The 15020-nt window shown below is 44.8% G+C and overlaps 1 protein-coding gene across 1 annotated transcript; it reads right to left on the bottom strand.

Moving 5' to 3' along the window:
• Positions 1–9: 9 nt before the first annotated feature.
• Positions 10–13203, bottom strand: LOC117740556 (ras-GEF domain-containing family member 1B-B-like). The gene is made up of 14 exons (XM_034547025.1): positions 13106–13203; positions 6599–7192; positions 6345–6467; positions 5878–6015; positions 5366–5581; positions 4675–4749; positions 3096–3188; positions 2886–2988; positions 2658–2737; positions 2422–2517; positions 2237–2332; positions 1785–1908; positions 1602–1674; positions 10–1478 (listed from the first exon to the last, which is right to left on the bottom strand). Exons 2-14 carry the CDS (start codon positions 7184–7186, stop codon positions 1445–1447), a joined length of 1839 nt encoding a protein of 612 aa, XP_034402916.1. The 5' UTR covers positions 7187–7192; positions 13106–13203; the 3' UTR covers positions 10–1444.
• Between the last annotated feature and the right edge of the window lie 1817 nt (positions 13204–15020).

The raw sequence follows: 15020 nt of genomic DNA, 5'->3' as shown, positions 1-15020 counted from the left end.
CACAAATCGTTTATTTTGTTATTCCGTTTATTTGAAAGAAAAAAATATAATTCTCTTTTCACAAAAACCTTCAGTACAAGTACCCTGACCGGTAACACAAATGATACACACACACAAAAAAGAATACATGACAAAAACACTTGTAAAATGAGCTTTAAAAAAAACTAAAATACAACAACAACAACAACAACAACATAACAATAGCATCACGTTCACTCATAGGCAGATTTTTAAGAATCCTATCAAGCTCACATCCTCACAGATGAGACGAAGAGGAGGATGACGGTCCTGTTTGTATCCAAGCTGCACACACACACACACACACACACACACACATTTCTGTTCCATTCAGACCCAAAACTCTTCCCTGTCATACAAAAACTGGTGTTGCATTAACACAACTAGCTTACCCACACAGAGCCAGCCAACCAGCAACAAGCTCACGGTGACACTTCAGACGTAAAGAAAAAATACTTTTTTTAGTTTCCGATACAAAATACAACTTAATACTGTATAGAAAGACGCCTTAAAATAGGAGTCACCACATCCTGTAGCACAATAAACAAGAACCCACTGAAGTGCATTTGATTTAACTTGCATGATTAGCATGATGTTGCACCACCAATACGCAGTCAAAGTGCACAATAGCGTCCGTAAAAATGTGTGTTTGGGAATGCGCAGCTGGTGTATTGACTCGAAAGGCTCGAATGACCCGTAAAGTAGCCGTAAATTGATGCTGTGTGCAAACAGAGAGACAATGGAAAGGATGTGGTGCAGTCGCTGCTCGCGGTGTTGCCATTACAATCGAGCACTCAGCAGGACAACACTGCAGGAAACAGCACTTCAGAAAGCAGTCGGCCGCCCGTTACTCGTGATACAAATCGATGATCTTCCTTTCAGGGCGCATCTCTCCTTCCTCGGTGGGTCCTGACTGAACTCAGCCAGGGTGTCCGTGGAGAAGCAGTGCTAATGTTGCGATGTAACCATTCGGGTCCACGTCCGTCCCATTCAGAGACAACACCGGCCCTTTGCGCTTCCATAGTAAGGGCCCCTTAACAATATGTTGTCGCCATGATAGAGGTCCACTGGCAATATAAACAAAATCCACACGTTTGACTACTTCTGCGAGTCGTCTGAAATGCTCTTAAGTGCCTTGGACAGAGTGGAGGTTGGAGAGGAAGCTCAGCTGGAGATCCAAATCAGTACCCTGAGCTCTTCTTGGGAATCCCGAGGTTCAGTACGGCAGCATTGAAGTCATTTCATCAGGGTCTGTTCAAGCGTTTGATTAAAAAATCGTTGGTACTTCCTGTGAGCTCAAAGCACACTATATATTCCAGCGGTTGTCCTCCAAGGGAATGTAAGAAATGTGTCCATGAGATAATATGGAGGAACCTGTAGCTTTAAAATACCTCGTTCATTTACAGTCTGCAGAGCGGTCGCTCTCTTAGGACCGATTCTCTCGATGCAGGAGGGAAGATCTGTTGAGCAGCACACAGAGTATCAGTTATTATGTCAGCTCATGAAATATGTTGTTGAGGTGGTTTCATGGTTCTTGTTGTTGTTTTTTTTCTGTGTGTGCGCACATGCGTGTGTTCACCCACCTAAGAGACCTGCGACTGTCTTTCTCCATGTTGTTCTCAGGTCCTTCGCTCTCATACGAGGCCAGGTGCAGCTCTGCAGCAGTAAAACAAGACGAAGCCTGAGTTTGATCTGTTCTCCAGACACGGCGGTCATGCAATTTGACATTTACGATTAGTTCAATACGCAGAAGGTCGCACACTGACCGTCTTCGCTGAAGACAGGCGTGGTGACGAGGTACTGGAGGATCCGCCGGTCTCTATCGAACGGACAAATCACCTGACGCCAAACCAGGAATTCGCTCACCTGCTTTGCCAGCTCCCAAAGTTTCTGTTGGTCAGGACGACAGACTTTATTAATACAAAAACACAACATTATTATAATGCACTGGGAGGAGAGGATTTCCAAAAGCACAGTTGTCATAGTTTCTTAATGTAAATAAATTGGAAACTGTAGTGCTTGTGTTAAGCCACAAGGGGGCGCCATTAAACGCTTATTCGCCAAGCCTTAACTGAGACTGTGGAGCAGTTACATCATTTCACAGTGAATGATCAAATCTAACACTATTTAAATTACCTTTCAATAATGTTTGTTCCCACGAAACAACAATCAAATGAAAAAGGCGCGGACCTCCATCTGATTCATCAACCAATCTCACCTCAAAGTTGATGTGCCCGTTGGTCAGGCTGCTGGCACAGCCTTCATTCAGGAAGTAGATGTCTTTAATGAGGAGACTGAAGAAAGGGATCACAATCTGGAGGAAGGAGACAACAGCCGGTTTAAAGTGACATTTTACATGTATGTTCTGTCCAGAAGACTGCTTCCTGTGTGCCCTCCTCTTACCTTCTCCTGGCTGCTGTGGGCCGTCTCAGACCTCTGGGTGGCGCCACGGAGCGCAGTGCGGTAGTTGCTGAAGTTACTGGACGGGTCCATCTGGTGCTGAGTGAGGCAGAGCAGACGTTAATCAAACACACACATATGGATGCACAACGTTTGAGTCAACTTAAAAGAAAATCTATTGGAGAAATACGATATAACACATGTACCAGGGGATCACTGGTCTACGCAGGTTTTCTTACCTCCAGGATTTCGAACTTGTCGGTATTGACTTTACTCCAGGTTTTCCTCAGTCTGGCCACAGGACTCATGTTCATCCCGGCTGAAAGACAGAGAAAGTATGTAAGTATATGAACTGCCTCCACTAACTCAAGTTTACTTCCTGGAACTGTGAGCCTAAACTCCCGAGTTTACGTTGGATGCTTTCAATTTTCCACCGGTGAAAAGTGAGTTTTCGTTCAAATACTCACTGATGATGGCCATGAGGGAGTTGAAATTGCCGATGTTGAAGCACTCCTGAGCCACATCAATGAAGAACTCTATGATACGCGCTCGGTGTTTCTTCTTCACGGGCTGTAATGACAGATCACGTGCGTTTCAGAATGAAGACCATTGAAGAACCAAAAGCTTTGGTGTGTGTAAAGCAGGGAGTGCAACGGTTCCTTTGAAGAACAACGTACCATGCAGATCTCAGTGGCCACCAGGTAACTCAGTCTGTTGAACCAGTTGACGTAGGCCTCCAGGTTACTGGTTTTACGCTTCCGGAAGAAGCCCTGAAAAACACAAAGGTGAGGAGATGATATGATATGGTAAAAATGCACAGCATCAAAATGTTGCATTTATTTGTGTGTGTAGTAGTTTTATATCATCATATATTTCATTATTTTTGGAACAAGATAACTGTGTTCTTGTTTTGTCAGACATAAACACATACAACTTATGAAAGGGATTTTGGGTAGAAAAACTTTTCTTTTTGCTATTTGCGAAGAGTAGTGTGAAAATATTGAGTATTATTAGACAACAAATACAAATACTGGGCTTACTCCATCTGCAGAGGAACATAATAAATATAGATAGATAAATGAAAGCTTCGGAAACAGCTAGCAAGTGGACCTTGAGCTAAGATTTAGTTTTTTATATTCTTTTTGCCATTTTCTTTAGGGGGGGGGGGGGTTTGTGCACATTGTAACTTTCATCTTTCTATATAAAAAACTGCCTAAAACTAATTAATAAATAAAATGTTGCATAATACATATCTGAAGACTATCCCGTAAAGAAAAAAGAAGAAGCGGCGCTGCTAGTTTTCTCCTCTGTAAATGGATCCTGACAGCCCTCACACCCACACAACCTGTGGTCCTGCACAGTGAAGTCTGTGACGTGTCTGTTGTTATTTTCATCTCATTTCCATCTGCTTCTGGGTCTTTTGGTGTTTTGTGAAACAATCGGTGGCAAACCTGTTTGCCTTTCATATAAATAAACATTAGAAAAGCGCCGTATAAATAAACTCCATTTGGCTGCGATGACGTAATCCCGGCTCTATTAACTGCTTACACAACGCCAGCAGCCCACTCCACTCCAAACCCCCCCATTACACTTCAGGACCCCTAACGCTGACTCAACCGCTCTTTTATACAAAGTGGGTCTTACATAACTGGCGGAGCGCTGACGCGCGGCTCCGTCACAAACAGCGGCCGAAAGCTTGTTCTCAGCCGCGCTGATTGAAAGCGACCCTTCATCTGACTCACAGGGCCACTTAGGAGGAAACGAGCCCTTCAGGTACACTGAGACGTACGCATGACGGCTCTTTCATACTGTGTTTGATGCATTTTCAAAAGCTACATTACAAAAAGAAAATAACAATAATTCCACAAATCTGCCGGCGGGATCTTTCATGTGGCTTCTAAAATCAACTTGAGCTGAAGCGGACCACGAATTACATTATCAAAGCGCAACTGAAGCTGAGAGGCTTGAAATAAAAATGACTACTTTGCTTTATCACTTCTTTGATGCTGATTATAACAATAATAATAATAATAATAATAATAATAACACGGGTCATGTTGCTGTGTTCTTAAGCCGTCTTTAAACAGAAAAATCTAAATGCAGCAAGCCGGAGCTGTTAGATCCATCTGTTTACTAACTCTGACATCACCCATTGAATAATTAAATCATTTTCATCAGCATCATTTAATACCATATTATGTGTAATGTCTAATTGGCTCGTGTTTGGGATAATGCAAAACTGAAACTTAATTGTACCTTATGGTTCTCCAAAGGATCCTTCCTGGCGAATGTTTGGATGAACTCCTCCGGACCGATAAAACTCAGTCTGTCCTGAAGGCCGAGAACGAGGAAAGGAAACAATCAGGACCATAATAGCAGTGATACATAAGAGGGAGGTGGTCAAGAAGGAAGGGAGGTGAATAACAGAACAATGAGAATTAAAAAAAGGGAGATGCTTGAACGCAAAAGAAGAAAAGACATGACAACAAAACTGGAGATGGTGATGAAAAAGTAGGAGACAAAAAAAAAAAAGCTATGACTTCGAACAGAAGTTACACAAAAAAAAGAAAAGAAAAAATGCTCTGAAAAGTTAAACTATTAAGACCGCACATGGCTGAAAGCATTTTAGCCTCATAACAAATGACAGTATTAATAAACTTTCTATTTTAAAAAGACCAATACAAAGGGGTTTATGGGAACACAGAAAGAAAAGAAGGCCACTTAGCAGTCGAACATTTTCATTAAGTCTATAATTTGTTTTTCTTAAACGTTGCTTTTACGCCACCAACGTAAATAAATTCACTACATTTTAATAGAGTGTAAAAAGGCCCGTAAAGTAGTAACCGCACGGCATCAGACACACGACTGCAGATCCGCCTCCTAATCTCACGACAGACGGCCACACGGGAGACATCCCTCCAAACAAGAGTCCCAGACCTCTGCTCACCAGTTCGATGTGCGTGAGCTGCTGGGCGAGCACGAAGGGGTCGTCGCACGCGCTCATCACGTCACTCCGCTGACCCGAGGCCTGTTTGCTCTTCAGGGAGGCGGGCCGCTCCATCGCCACGGCGTTGAGCGCCGACACGGCCTCCTCGTATTGGCCGAGGGCGGAGAGGCGTTTGATCAGCCGCTGGGTCATCTGCTGCATGGCTCGCCAGGAGTACTGTGGGGGGGGGCATGACACAGATGCTTAGATACCGATCAATCGATTGATCAATAATCTTCACTTGGCGAAGGAATCAGTGCGACGGGTTTCCAGGTAGCTGGGTTTCTATTCACGTATTTTTAAGTATCGCATTAGAAACACTGGACACTGCAAAACTTCCTAAAACGTCCTCAATTGCGGAACAAAAATGAACGTTTTTTACGCTCAGAGGATTCGCTCTGATGTGGCGAACGTCTGAAACACGGGGCCGATCAGAAAAACAACAACACACCCACACGGCGTTGGGCACTGACCTCCTCTCCCCGGGCCACGTGGTGCGTCATGTCCTTGAGGCAGCGCATCATCCGCTCGTCCCTGAAGTCGTACGGAAACGTCTCCGTCCACTCGGTCAGCAGCTGCACCAGCTTGGGCGCCACCTCTCGGAAACGGATCTGGAAAACACCCCACGGCTTGTGTCACGGAAGTCTGCATTTATGAATATAATGTGTCTTTCTGACACAATACGGTGCTGTCAGTTAGTTTGTTTTATTTCCCTTTAGTCAATTTGAGCCCTCTTTGGCTGTCTGGAATTTATTTGCTTATGGAAATAGTCGATAAATATTTTATCCCAAAAAAGATTTACGGGGGTTTGTGTCTGTGGGTGAGAGTGAGTGTGCTGCGATGCTGAGTTTGGGTGTGAGTTTGTGTCGGAGAGACAAATTATAGATGTGTGTACGTGTGCGAGCATGTGTGTGTGTGTGTGTGTGTGTAGTCCGCCCACCTTGTCCAGCAGGGCGTCTCCGGACCGCTGCTGCTCCACACACAGGTGACACACCCTCGTCATGAGCTCGTACGGGTGCAGGAAGAGGCGCGAACTCAGCAGGAAGGTGAACACATACGACCTCTGATGATGAGGAAACACAACAGCTGTCACGACAAGAAGAACGGGCGCCACACGCAGGACGGCTGAACGCAGCTAGTCTGCTTCAAGAATGCATTTCTCACAAACATTTAGAGCACTTTACTGGCACTTACATCCGGGTAGTAGTCAACTGTGGGAACCAGGTGCTGGATCAGGGCCTCGAGGGATGCGGAAACCAAACTGTTGTCATGGTAACACATCTCCCCGTAGCTGGCGGTGACGCCGTGTCCGTGCCGCCGGCCTTTCGCTGCGACGGAGTTGTTGCGAGAAGACAGCTCGCTGCTGCCGCCGCTGCTGCTGCTGGTGGTGGCGCCGTTGGCGGCGGAGGCAGGGGCGGTGGCGGAGGTGGTTGCGGTTGTTGTGTGGCGGTACGCGCGTCCAGGACAGGAAGTGCTGTGCTGCCGGGGGCTGTGAGGCTGCGGCGAGGAGTACGGGTTCTCTGAAACCGCGCAGCTGCTGTTGTAATGGTGCTCCCTGGCGGTGGCGGAGGAGACCGAAGAGCTGCGGTACGAACTGTGGGGCTGCGGCACGTCGTAGGGGTTCTCCGCGGGAGAGTAGGCGCCGTTGTAAGCGCTTTCCTTCGCGGGCTTTGGGACAGTGCTGTTGCGGTACGGGCTGTGAGGCTGAGGGTGGTTGTTGTTGTTGTTGCCATAAGAAGAGCAGGAGCTGAACTTCCCGGCATACGGGGTTGTGGGAGGCATGTTGACCTGGAGGAAAAAAAAGACACACGGTGGAGGTTAGGGGCAAATAGAAAAGCATTTATCATTGTAAACTCTGACAAATTAACAGGTTTCTGTGTCGAAGAATGCTCTTTGATTATGTCCTGTCCCATTAATCATCTCGCGAGCCCTCACATTTGTCTTGCAACCCCTCTGGGAACCACCGACCTGATGAATTAAAGAGGGAACAACCAAAGTGGAGACAATCACATTGTCTCATAGTACACTTCATCATATCCGCCACCTCCAAGGCATGAAAGTAGTGGGATTGTTCCTTGAATGAATTATGATGTTTTTTTTCCTTCATCCATAATATTGGCTTATTTAAATTGGAACATGGATTCAATTTATACCCCCAAAAAATTTTATTTTCAGAAAATCTACACATTGAAGAAGCTGCAACCATAACATATAATAAAAAATGATTCTGTTGATTGATCTTCCGCCGATCAGCTGAGCAATTATGGTACTACAAAAGTGAAAAAACACATTAATAAACAGTCTTTATAGTTTTAAATCACACTCTCTTCATTGTGTCACCAAACAACAATATCCGCTGCTGTTTTACCGACTAGCTTCCAGTCACCATTAGAAGTCACTGCGCTTTATCTGAATCTAAAAGTCATGACTCCCTTCACACTACGGCTCCGCCCCCCTCTCCCCCTTGGAATGCGGTTGGTGTTTGAGCTGCGTCCACATGTTGTGAACATATCTGTTTGAGCAACTTGATCACGCAAAGCGGAGACTTAGAAGCGTCTGTGAAAGTAATTACACTTAATCACATAATTTTACCCCTCCTCTGTTTACCGTTTTGGCTTTGAATTTAGAAAGATCCCTGCTTGGGAAATTCACTTTCCCTCAGAGTTATTTGAAGCTAAAGTTTTTTCTTCTTCTTTGTCTTACAAATAGATTTTTTTGAAAGCCTATTTTCTTTTGCACTGTGTTCTGCTATATTGTGCAGCGTATATTTGTATTTTTCGCCATCGGGGCGGCATAAAGGGGGGAAAGAATAAGCCAGCAGATGGAAGATCTCAAGACAGCAATGATTTTTTTTGACTTAATGGTGTAGATAATTGGATTTGAGGTTGGTAAGCTGATCCCAGATCACCACCAAGGCGTGCTTTAACTCTGGAGCCATCTTTATCCCGCTACCGTTGTCTGTCTAGGAACCACATGCCAGCGTAAATGGAGCCGCACACACATGCGCGTACACGGTGCCAGAAAACAAAACCCTGCAGGAATCCAGACGACTTTTGTTTGTCCATCGCAGCGCCCGACAGAGGAGTGTCTGCCTGAGCCAACATCTTACACACACACACACACACACACACACCCATGTCCACCATGGCGCCAAGCCCCATTGCCGGTATAATCCAAATACACACACATGTCACACACGAACAAATGATGGCTTGAGCGACACACACATACACACACACACACTCCTGTGTACCACAGGGCCTGGCGTCGTGCCAGTGTCAGCCAGTCCAGTGCCAGCCCGTCTTCTGAACTCTGTGATCTCGGCCTGCTGTTTTCCTGCTAACTCGGTTAAAAGATTACGCTGGCTTTACCTTCCTGAAGTTACAATATAATATAATCTGGAAAAAGCTCCAGTGGTCAAGTGGAGATAAGGCATCTACTGAGGAGTATTCACACCAGTTCTTCACTCCCCGAAGCCTCTGTTTGCGCTGTAAAGGTGACAGTAGCCGAATGGAAAACACGTCTAAAAACTGTTTTTCCAGACTGACCCTTCGGATCGTTTGCGGCTTCCATGTTGCAGCACCAAAAATGTGGCTCTCTCTAAATCATAGGTTGGGCTCTCCAATGGACGCCGTAATGATGGTGCTGGGAGCATAATTTCATATTGAAAGCATTGTTTAAATTCTCTTATTTGTACACTTTGAAAAAGTGCAGCCTTACAAATAGTATTTCACATGGTAATAAAAAAAATACGGGAAAGCAGAATGATCCCGACAAAACCGAAAAAGGATCCGGTTTCACGCTCCCGTACTGACGTTTTTAACATTCTTAATAAGCATTGCACGTTTTATCCTGCATTTTCCCTGCCACTGGCATCCGTTTCATATTGTGACAACAAACAATATCTCCTGTCTTCGATATGTAGTGTCTGGAGCCTGAAATGCCATAACCTGGTTCATCGAAAGGTTAAAACTAATTGAACGTTAGATGGAGCTGCAGGAAAATATCATCTGCTAATGGGTTTTAAATTATCCCCGTTGCTTCAAAGGCACACCATCATTCGGTGTTTTTTAATGAATGTGACAGTTGTCAAATATGTGAATGTTGCCGTTTAATACTTTTAGTGTCCAATGGGTTTTTTTAAAGCTTTTTTTCTTTCCTTTTTTTTAAAACCATGAAAGGAATAAATTGTTTAGGTACATTAGCTTTGCAGCTGGACCAGCTTCTCTCTTGGATCCCTGCAGATATGCCGAAGCATGATGGCTTAAGACTAACTTCACTCCAGTCGGTTCCAGAAAACAACCTAAATCTTTCAACCTGAGGCTAGACCATTTCCTTTTTTGAAATCATACAATGTGGTTTTGAAAAAAGAAAAAAGAAGGGAAAAAAAGGTACAGCCAGCAATGCTGAGACCAGTTATAACAGGAGGGGGAGAACGGGGGGAACTCTTCAACAATAGAGGTATTATCTATCCTGTCATGGCATTACCAACCGCACAAAGACCCCCAGGAAGAGATCCCAGCACATCAGACACACACCGCAGCTTTCACACACACACTCGGCCGGTCACCGTCAGGGCGCACGGCGCGCCGTCTCTGCGCGGAATTTAAAGGCTGCCGGAAGCCTCTTCACATCCCCAATGTGAAGCCGACTTTCTCAATCCTTCCGTAAGGTGTGAACTCTTATTACACCTGTAACAGACGTTATTTACCGTGAGGCCATGAAACCGCACTTTTTATTTGTTCAAAGTGCAGCAAAAAGGTATACGGGAAGCTGTCTTGGCGACTTCGGCAAAGGAGCCTATCGAAACTCACGTATTGACATAAGCAGATACGACTTCACGTGGCTCAGGCACCTCAAGCGGCTCTAATTTAGTGTGCGGAAGGAATACATGCAAAATACAGTTTTAATCGTATGACATAGTGTGTAAGCACTCTGCGGCTATCTTAGTCAGTCTAAATTGTACTTTCAATGCCAACTGGCCACAGAGAGAAACTGACCTAATAATAGCCGGTGCTGAAACCCCCTGATGCTTAACCACAACAGGAGCTGAAAGGAACAAGTGAAGATTTGTTTGCAAGGACTCCTGGTTTTTTGTTGTTGTGACGTCTAATCACATGTTAAGGTCTTTAAGCAGGGCCACGAGCAAGAAAACACACTCTCGTCAAAGTTCAGCACGTAGGTTGTTAGCGCCGTGTGGACACATGGCGTGAGAGAAAAGCTCCTGATAAGGAGACCTGTAAAACTATTTATCAGAGCGGTAAAAGGCCGATGCATCCCTATCTTTGTTCTACTTTGCACCGTATGTACTTTGAGACTAATAAGTCACAGCGGGTGAGCCGCGTGAGCAAGACGAGCGTCTTCGCCTGAGAGGAACCCCTTCACAGTCGGCCTTACTCGTGACAATAAATGAGGTTAAAGTCCAGGCTGCGCTCATATCACTTACTCGTGGTTGTGTCAAAGCTGCAAACTGGACACGTTTTCTTCGCGTACAATAGTTAACCCTTTAAACGGCACTACGCGGAAACCCTGTACAGTAAGATGGGGCCGGTCGCCTGCAGCAGCTGAGAGCACGTACACCGAAGAAAAAAAGAAGAGAAGTCCATCATTCTCTGGAAGAGGGGGCTCACTGCCGTTTAATGTGTTACTTCCTGTAGGAGGAGATGTGACTGTATACTTGACTTAGGAATGTCATGTAGGCCACATAGGATGGACCCTTGATGCCTCAATCAGCAGTCTTATCTTCATTTTGAGAGGATGTTCCTGAAGAGTGCCAACTGAAACCGTTAAATACGATCGGCCCCGACTAATTTGCCACATCTCGTTGGATACTTTGAACTATGCGAATGACATATGATGGCTGTAATTATGATGTATCATCCCATTACGTCACCTTTCACTGATTCTGCTGTTGAAGTACTGCTGTTGCATTTAATCAGACCCTCCTTGTAGTATTGTGACAACGGTCAGGCTTTGGTCGTTTATATAGTTAGAAATTGGGGGTTTCTACATCTTTTTTTGACCAAACAATTAATCCATTAATCAAATCATAATCTGCAGAATAATGGATAATTAAAATAATTGTTACTACTTGATAACACTTGTCTGTCTCTTCATGTAAGATGTTGAATACAAGCATCACAATGTCATTCTCTGCTCGTTGGCTGTCAAAGCATAAGAACCTGCATCCGCCTTTCTTCACCCATAATACTTTGTGTTTTGCGGTCGTTTCCCTCTCACTTTGTGAGAAGTGTGAGTGCGATTCAAAACAATCTGCACCACGGTTCCCGTGTTCGAGGTCTGACTCTCCAACCTTCGGGGCGGCCACCAGACTTTATGCAGACTTCTTCCAACGTAAAGGAGGAGGAAACAAAAAGAGTAATCTCATGGGTCAGGGGAGGCCTCCACCTCTGTGAAAACACCAGACGCTGGGGACCCGCTGACCAATTAAAAAAACATGCACCTGCAACCACATCTGATAGACAGGCAAACAGAACCGGATACAGACCCCATGCTCAGATTGGCTTGAGAGATAAGTGGAATACAATTCACCCACTGCTGGTCCTGTTTTTTTTATCTTTTATCCCCCCCCCCCTCCCACACACACACACACACAGAGTATGCCGTGCATATAGAGGCAGGAACAAACACGCACCTGTCCTTTGCATGATCTGGGAGGCTAGTACAGTATTAACCTAGAGTCAGAAAGGATAAAGACCCATTATCTCCTCTGCTGCTGGGATATAATAAACCTATAAGCTTGTGTAAGGGGTTTTCTTTCACACAGATACACATGTTCTATTGCCAATAAGCCTACAAATCTCACACACCACTACCGCACGTGCATAGTCTATTAAGATTACAGTTGTAAAACGTTTTAAAAAACAGCTGTTTTTAGATCAGTTGAAGCCCCCAAAACGTTGCTTGTGTTCCTCATACTGCCTTTGTGTTCATCATCAGATAAATGAAACCCTTTAATTTGAGGTTCATTTAAGCAGCCTGCACTGCTCATTTCAGCAAGTTAAGGGACCATTGGTTTAAATATAAGTGAGCGCAGGGAATAAGGCTGTTTAAAGCCTGTTTGGCCAGAACAACACACGCTTTCTCTGATTCTTTTTGGTCTTTTCCCTACAGACACATACACAATCTGTTGGTCTCTCTCACAAACACACACACACACACACACACACACACACACACACACACACACACACACACACACCTAGTCCACATAATGGGTTTCTAACTGAGTCATAACACAGTAAAAGTAAAAGCTGACTGTGAAAATGCCATGCTGTGTAACCACAGTCCCATCACAGGTGCTGCTGGTGAGTAACGTTTGTGTGCGCTTCTGACAGCGAGCCTAATTATAAACTCACATGGGGGGTAAACAATAACAACAACAACAACAACAACAACAACAACACAATGTAGCGAGAAGGAAGAGAATAGAAACGAGGGAGGAATATAACGTTGGGTATTCAACCACCACAAGTCTTTTGAGTTCATTTAGCCAATAAAGTTTAATTTCATAAAGTTAGGGGTGTTATAGCCAAGAGGTAAACCTTAAATTAGGCTATAGCCTACTTAGTGGCGCTCGAGTAAACATAACATAACAACATAATGACGCCTGGTTGGAGCAAAGATTAAAGTGAATTGTTCCCGTGAATAACCCCATCATCCACAGTGCGACCAACTCACCGCTGGTGGGATGCAGCTCACTGTCCGACTGCAATGCCGTTCATTGGCAGGAAACAGTTGAAAAAGCGAAGAACCCAAAAAACTATCCGAGCCCCCCCCCCCCCCCCCCCCGCTGTTGGTGCAGCTTCTCTCCCGGTGTAGAAGCGTCTTTCAGCGCAGTGTCTGCAGCGCGCGCGCCTCCATTGTGTCTCCTGCTCCTGATATTTCAGTCAATTTGAACCAGCAGCGCCGTAATGAGTCTCGAAGCGAGGCGTATTCAAATGACTTCCATTGAGCCGGGAAAAGCGGCCAATCGTCGCGCGCGGGGGGGGGGGGGGGGGGGGGGGGGGGGGGGGGCGGGCCCCTCTCGGGGGCAACGCGGGCCAATCGCGGCGGAGGAGGCGAAAAATCGAAATCTCCGGAGAATCTGATTGGTTGGCCGGCCGTCTGTCGAATTCCTTCTTTTCAACCGCAGCTCAGGGGGCAGCGCATGTTTTTGTTGGAGAGCTGAAATATGGAAGGTGTAAGGTTTCCTCCCGGAATGTGTGCGTGTGCGTGTGTGTGTGTGTCTGTATGTATGTGTGTGTGGTTGTAAGTTGGTCTCAGTTGCTTCAAAAACAAAGCGTTTGTAAAAAAGTATAGGCTTCGTTTGAAACATTTTATCTTGTGCAATTATTTCATGAAGTTGCTAGTAGCTTCAGGAATACAGCGCACAGGTATGATATCCATCTAAAAAGAACATGATTTAGTCATTTAGTATAATAGCGTTTTGCTATTATATTGTAAGAAGATGACAGCCTTGAATTGAGCTGTGAGTGTGAACAGCCATGAAGTGTGTGTATATATATATATATACATATACATATATATATATATAGTATCATTGCTTTTGTATATGAAGGTAATTGCTACAAATCATTACTGCTGAACATTGGAGTATCTTTCCTTCCTTTCTTAGGTTGCCTTTCATTTCAGCACTGCAAATCAGATGGCAGTGGGCGGATGGCGTCTTCCATTCCAGTATAGGTAACTTATTACAGTGGACAGGTTGTTGGCTTAAAGCTGCATTCATTCATTCATTCATTCATTTATTTAGTCATTTAGGGGCAATCGAACGAACTGAAAACACATGTGACACACTGAGTTGATAAGCCGAACATGTTAGTAAAGTGCCCGGTTACACTTTCAGCAGACAAGGAGATTTCCACCAACACCTGAGAAGAAATATCAAACTTATTAGCTGCTAAATGCTTCACTGTGATCGCCAGTCGCTCACTCTGTCTGTCTGTCGTCAGGAAAGAAGCATTCGGCGGGCTTATCAGAGCCTTTTGGAGGAAAATCGCTGTCTGTTGTTGTCATAGAAAAAGATATTGGGTGAGTTTGCTGGCTAGATAACCAAAAACAAGCTGTAAATCACTACGTCGCTCCATAAAACTGGAGGAGAAGAGTTGGATGATAATAACATGTGGGAATCGTGGCTCCTTTAATATAAAAATATATTAGGCTGGTGCAGCTTTAATCTTTTTTTGTTGTGTTATCATGTGGTGATGCCGTTAAAAGCAGGATTACTCAAGTGTTGTTAGTTGCAGATTTGTTCACATATCACATAACATGCCACGCCACACACTGTACCACTTTTACATACAGTTGTTTGTGTGCGAAAGGGTAATGAACACACTCAAACTGCATCGGGTCAATAATACCAGACTGTGGCTCACAGGTAATTACACATGGTCATGGCCCTTCTCAAAAGACCTGGATCTGACACTGTTTATTGGTAAACCATTAAATTGTACCTTTGAGTAAATCTCTAATCACAGTTATTGACTCCCGGCTGTAGTTCGTACACTATTCAACACAGCAGGCCGCAAGGGCAAAGTGTTGATTTACAGGATGTTTCTTCTTATTTACAAGGAATGCATTGATTGCATGTTCT

Source organism: Cyclopterus lumpus, chromosome 12 (assembly GCF_009769545.1).
Source record: "Cyclopterus lumpus isolate fCycLum1 chromosome 12, fCycLum1.pri, whole genome shotgun sequence".
Taxonomy (NCBI): domain Eukaryota; kingdom Metazoa; phylum Chordata; class Actinopteri; order Perciformes; family Cyclopteridae; genus Cyclopterus; species Cyclopterus lumpus.
The sequence above is the reverse complement of the archived record's forward strand: the minus strand, read 5'-3'. Positions and strand labels throughout refer to the sequence as shown.

Coding starts and splice junctions, on each gene's coding strand:
- LOC117740556 (XM_034547025.1), bottom strand. CDS start 7,186: ATGCCTCCCACAACCCCGTATGCCGGGAAGTTCAGCTCCTGCTCTTCT. Junction 1,909..2,236: donor ACGGGCACATCAACTTTGAG/GTGAGATTGGTT, acceptor CCTGACCAACAG/AAACTTTGGGAGCTGGCAAA. Junction 1,675..1,784: donor GCCTGTCTTCAGCGAAGACG/GTCAGTGTGCGA, acceptor TTACTGCTGCAG/AGCTGCACCTGGCCTCGTAT.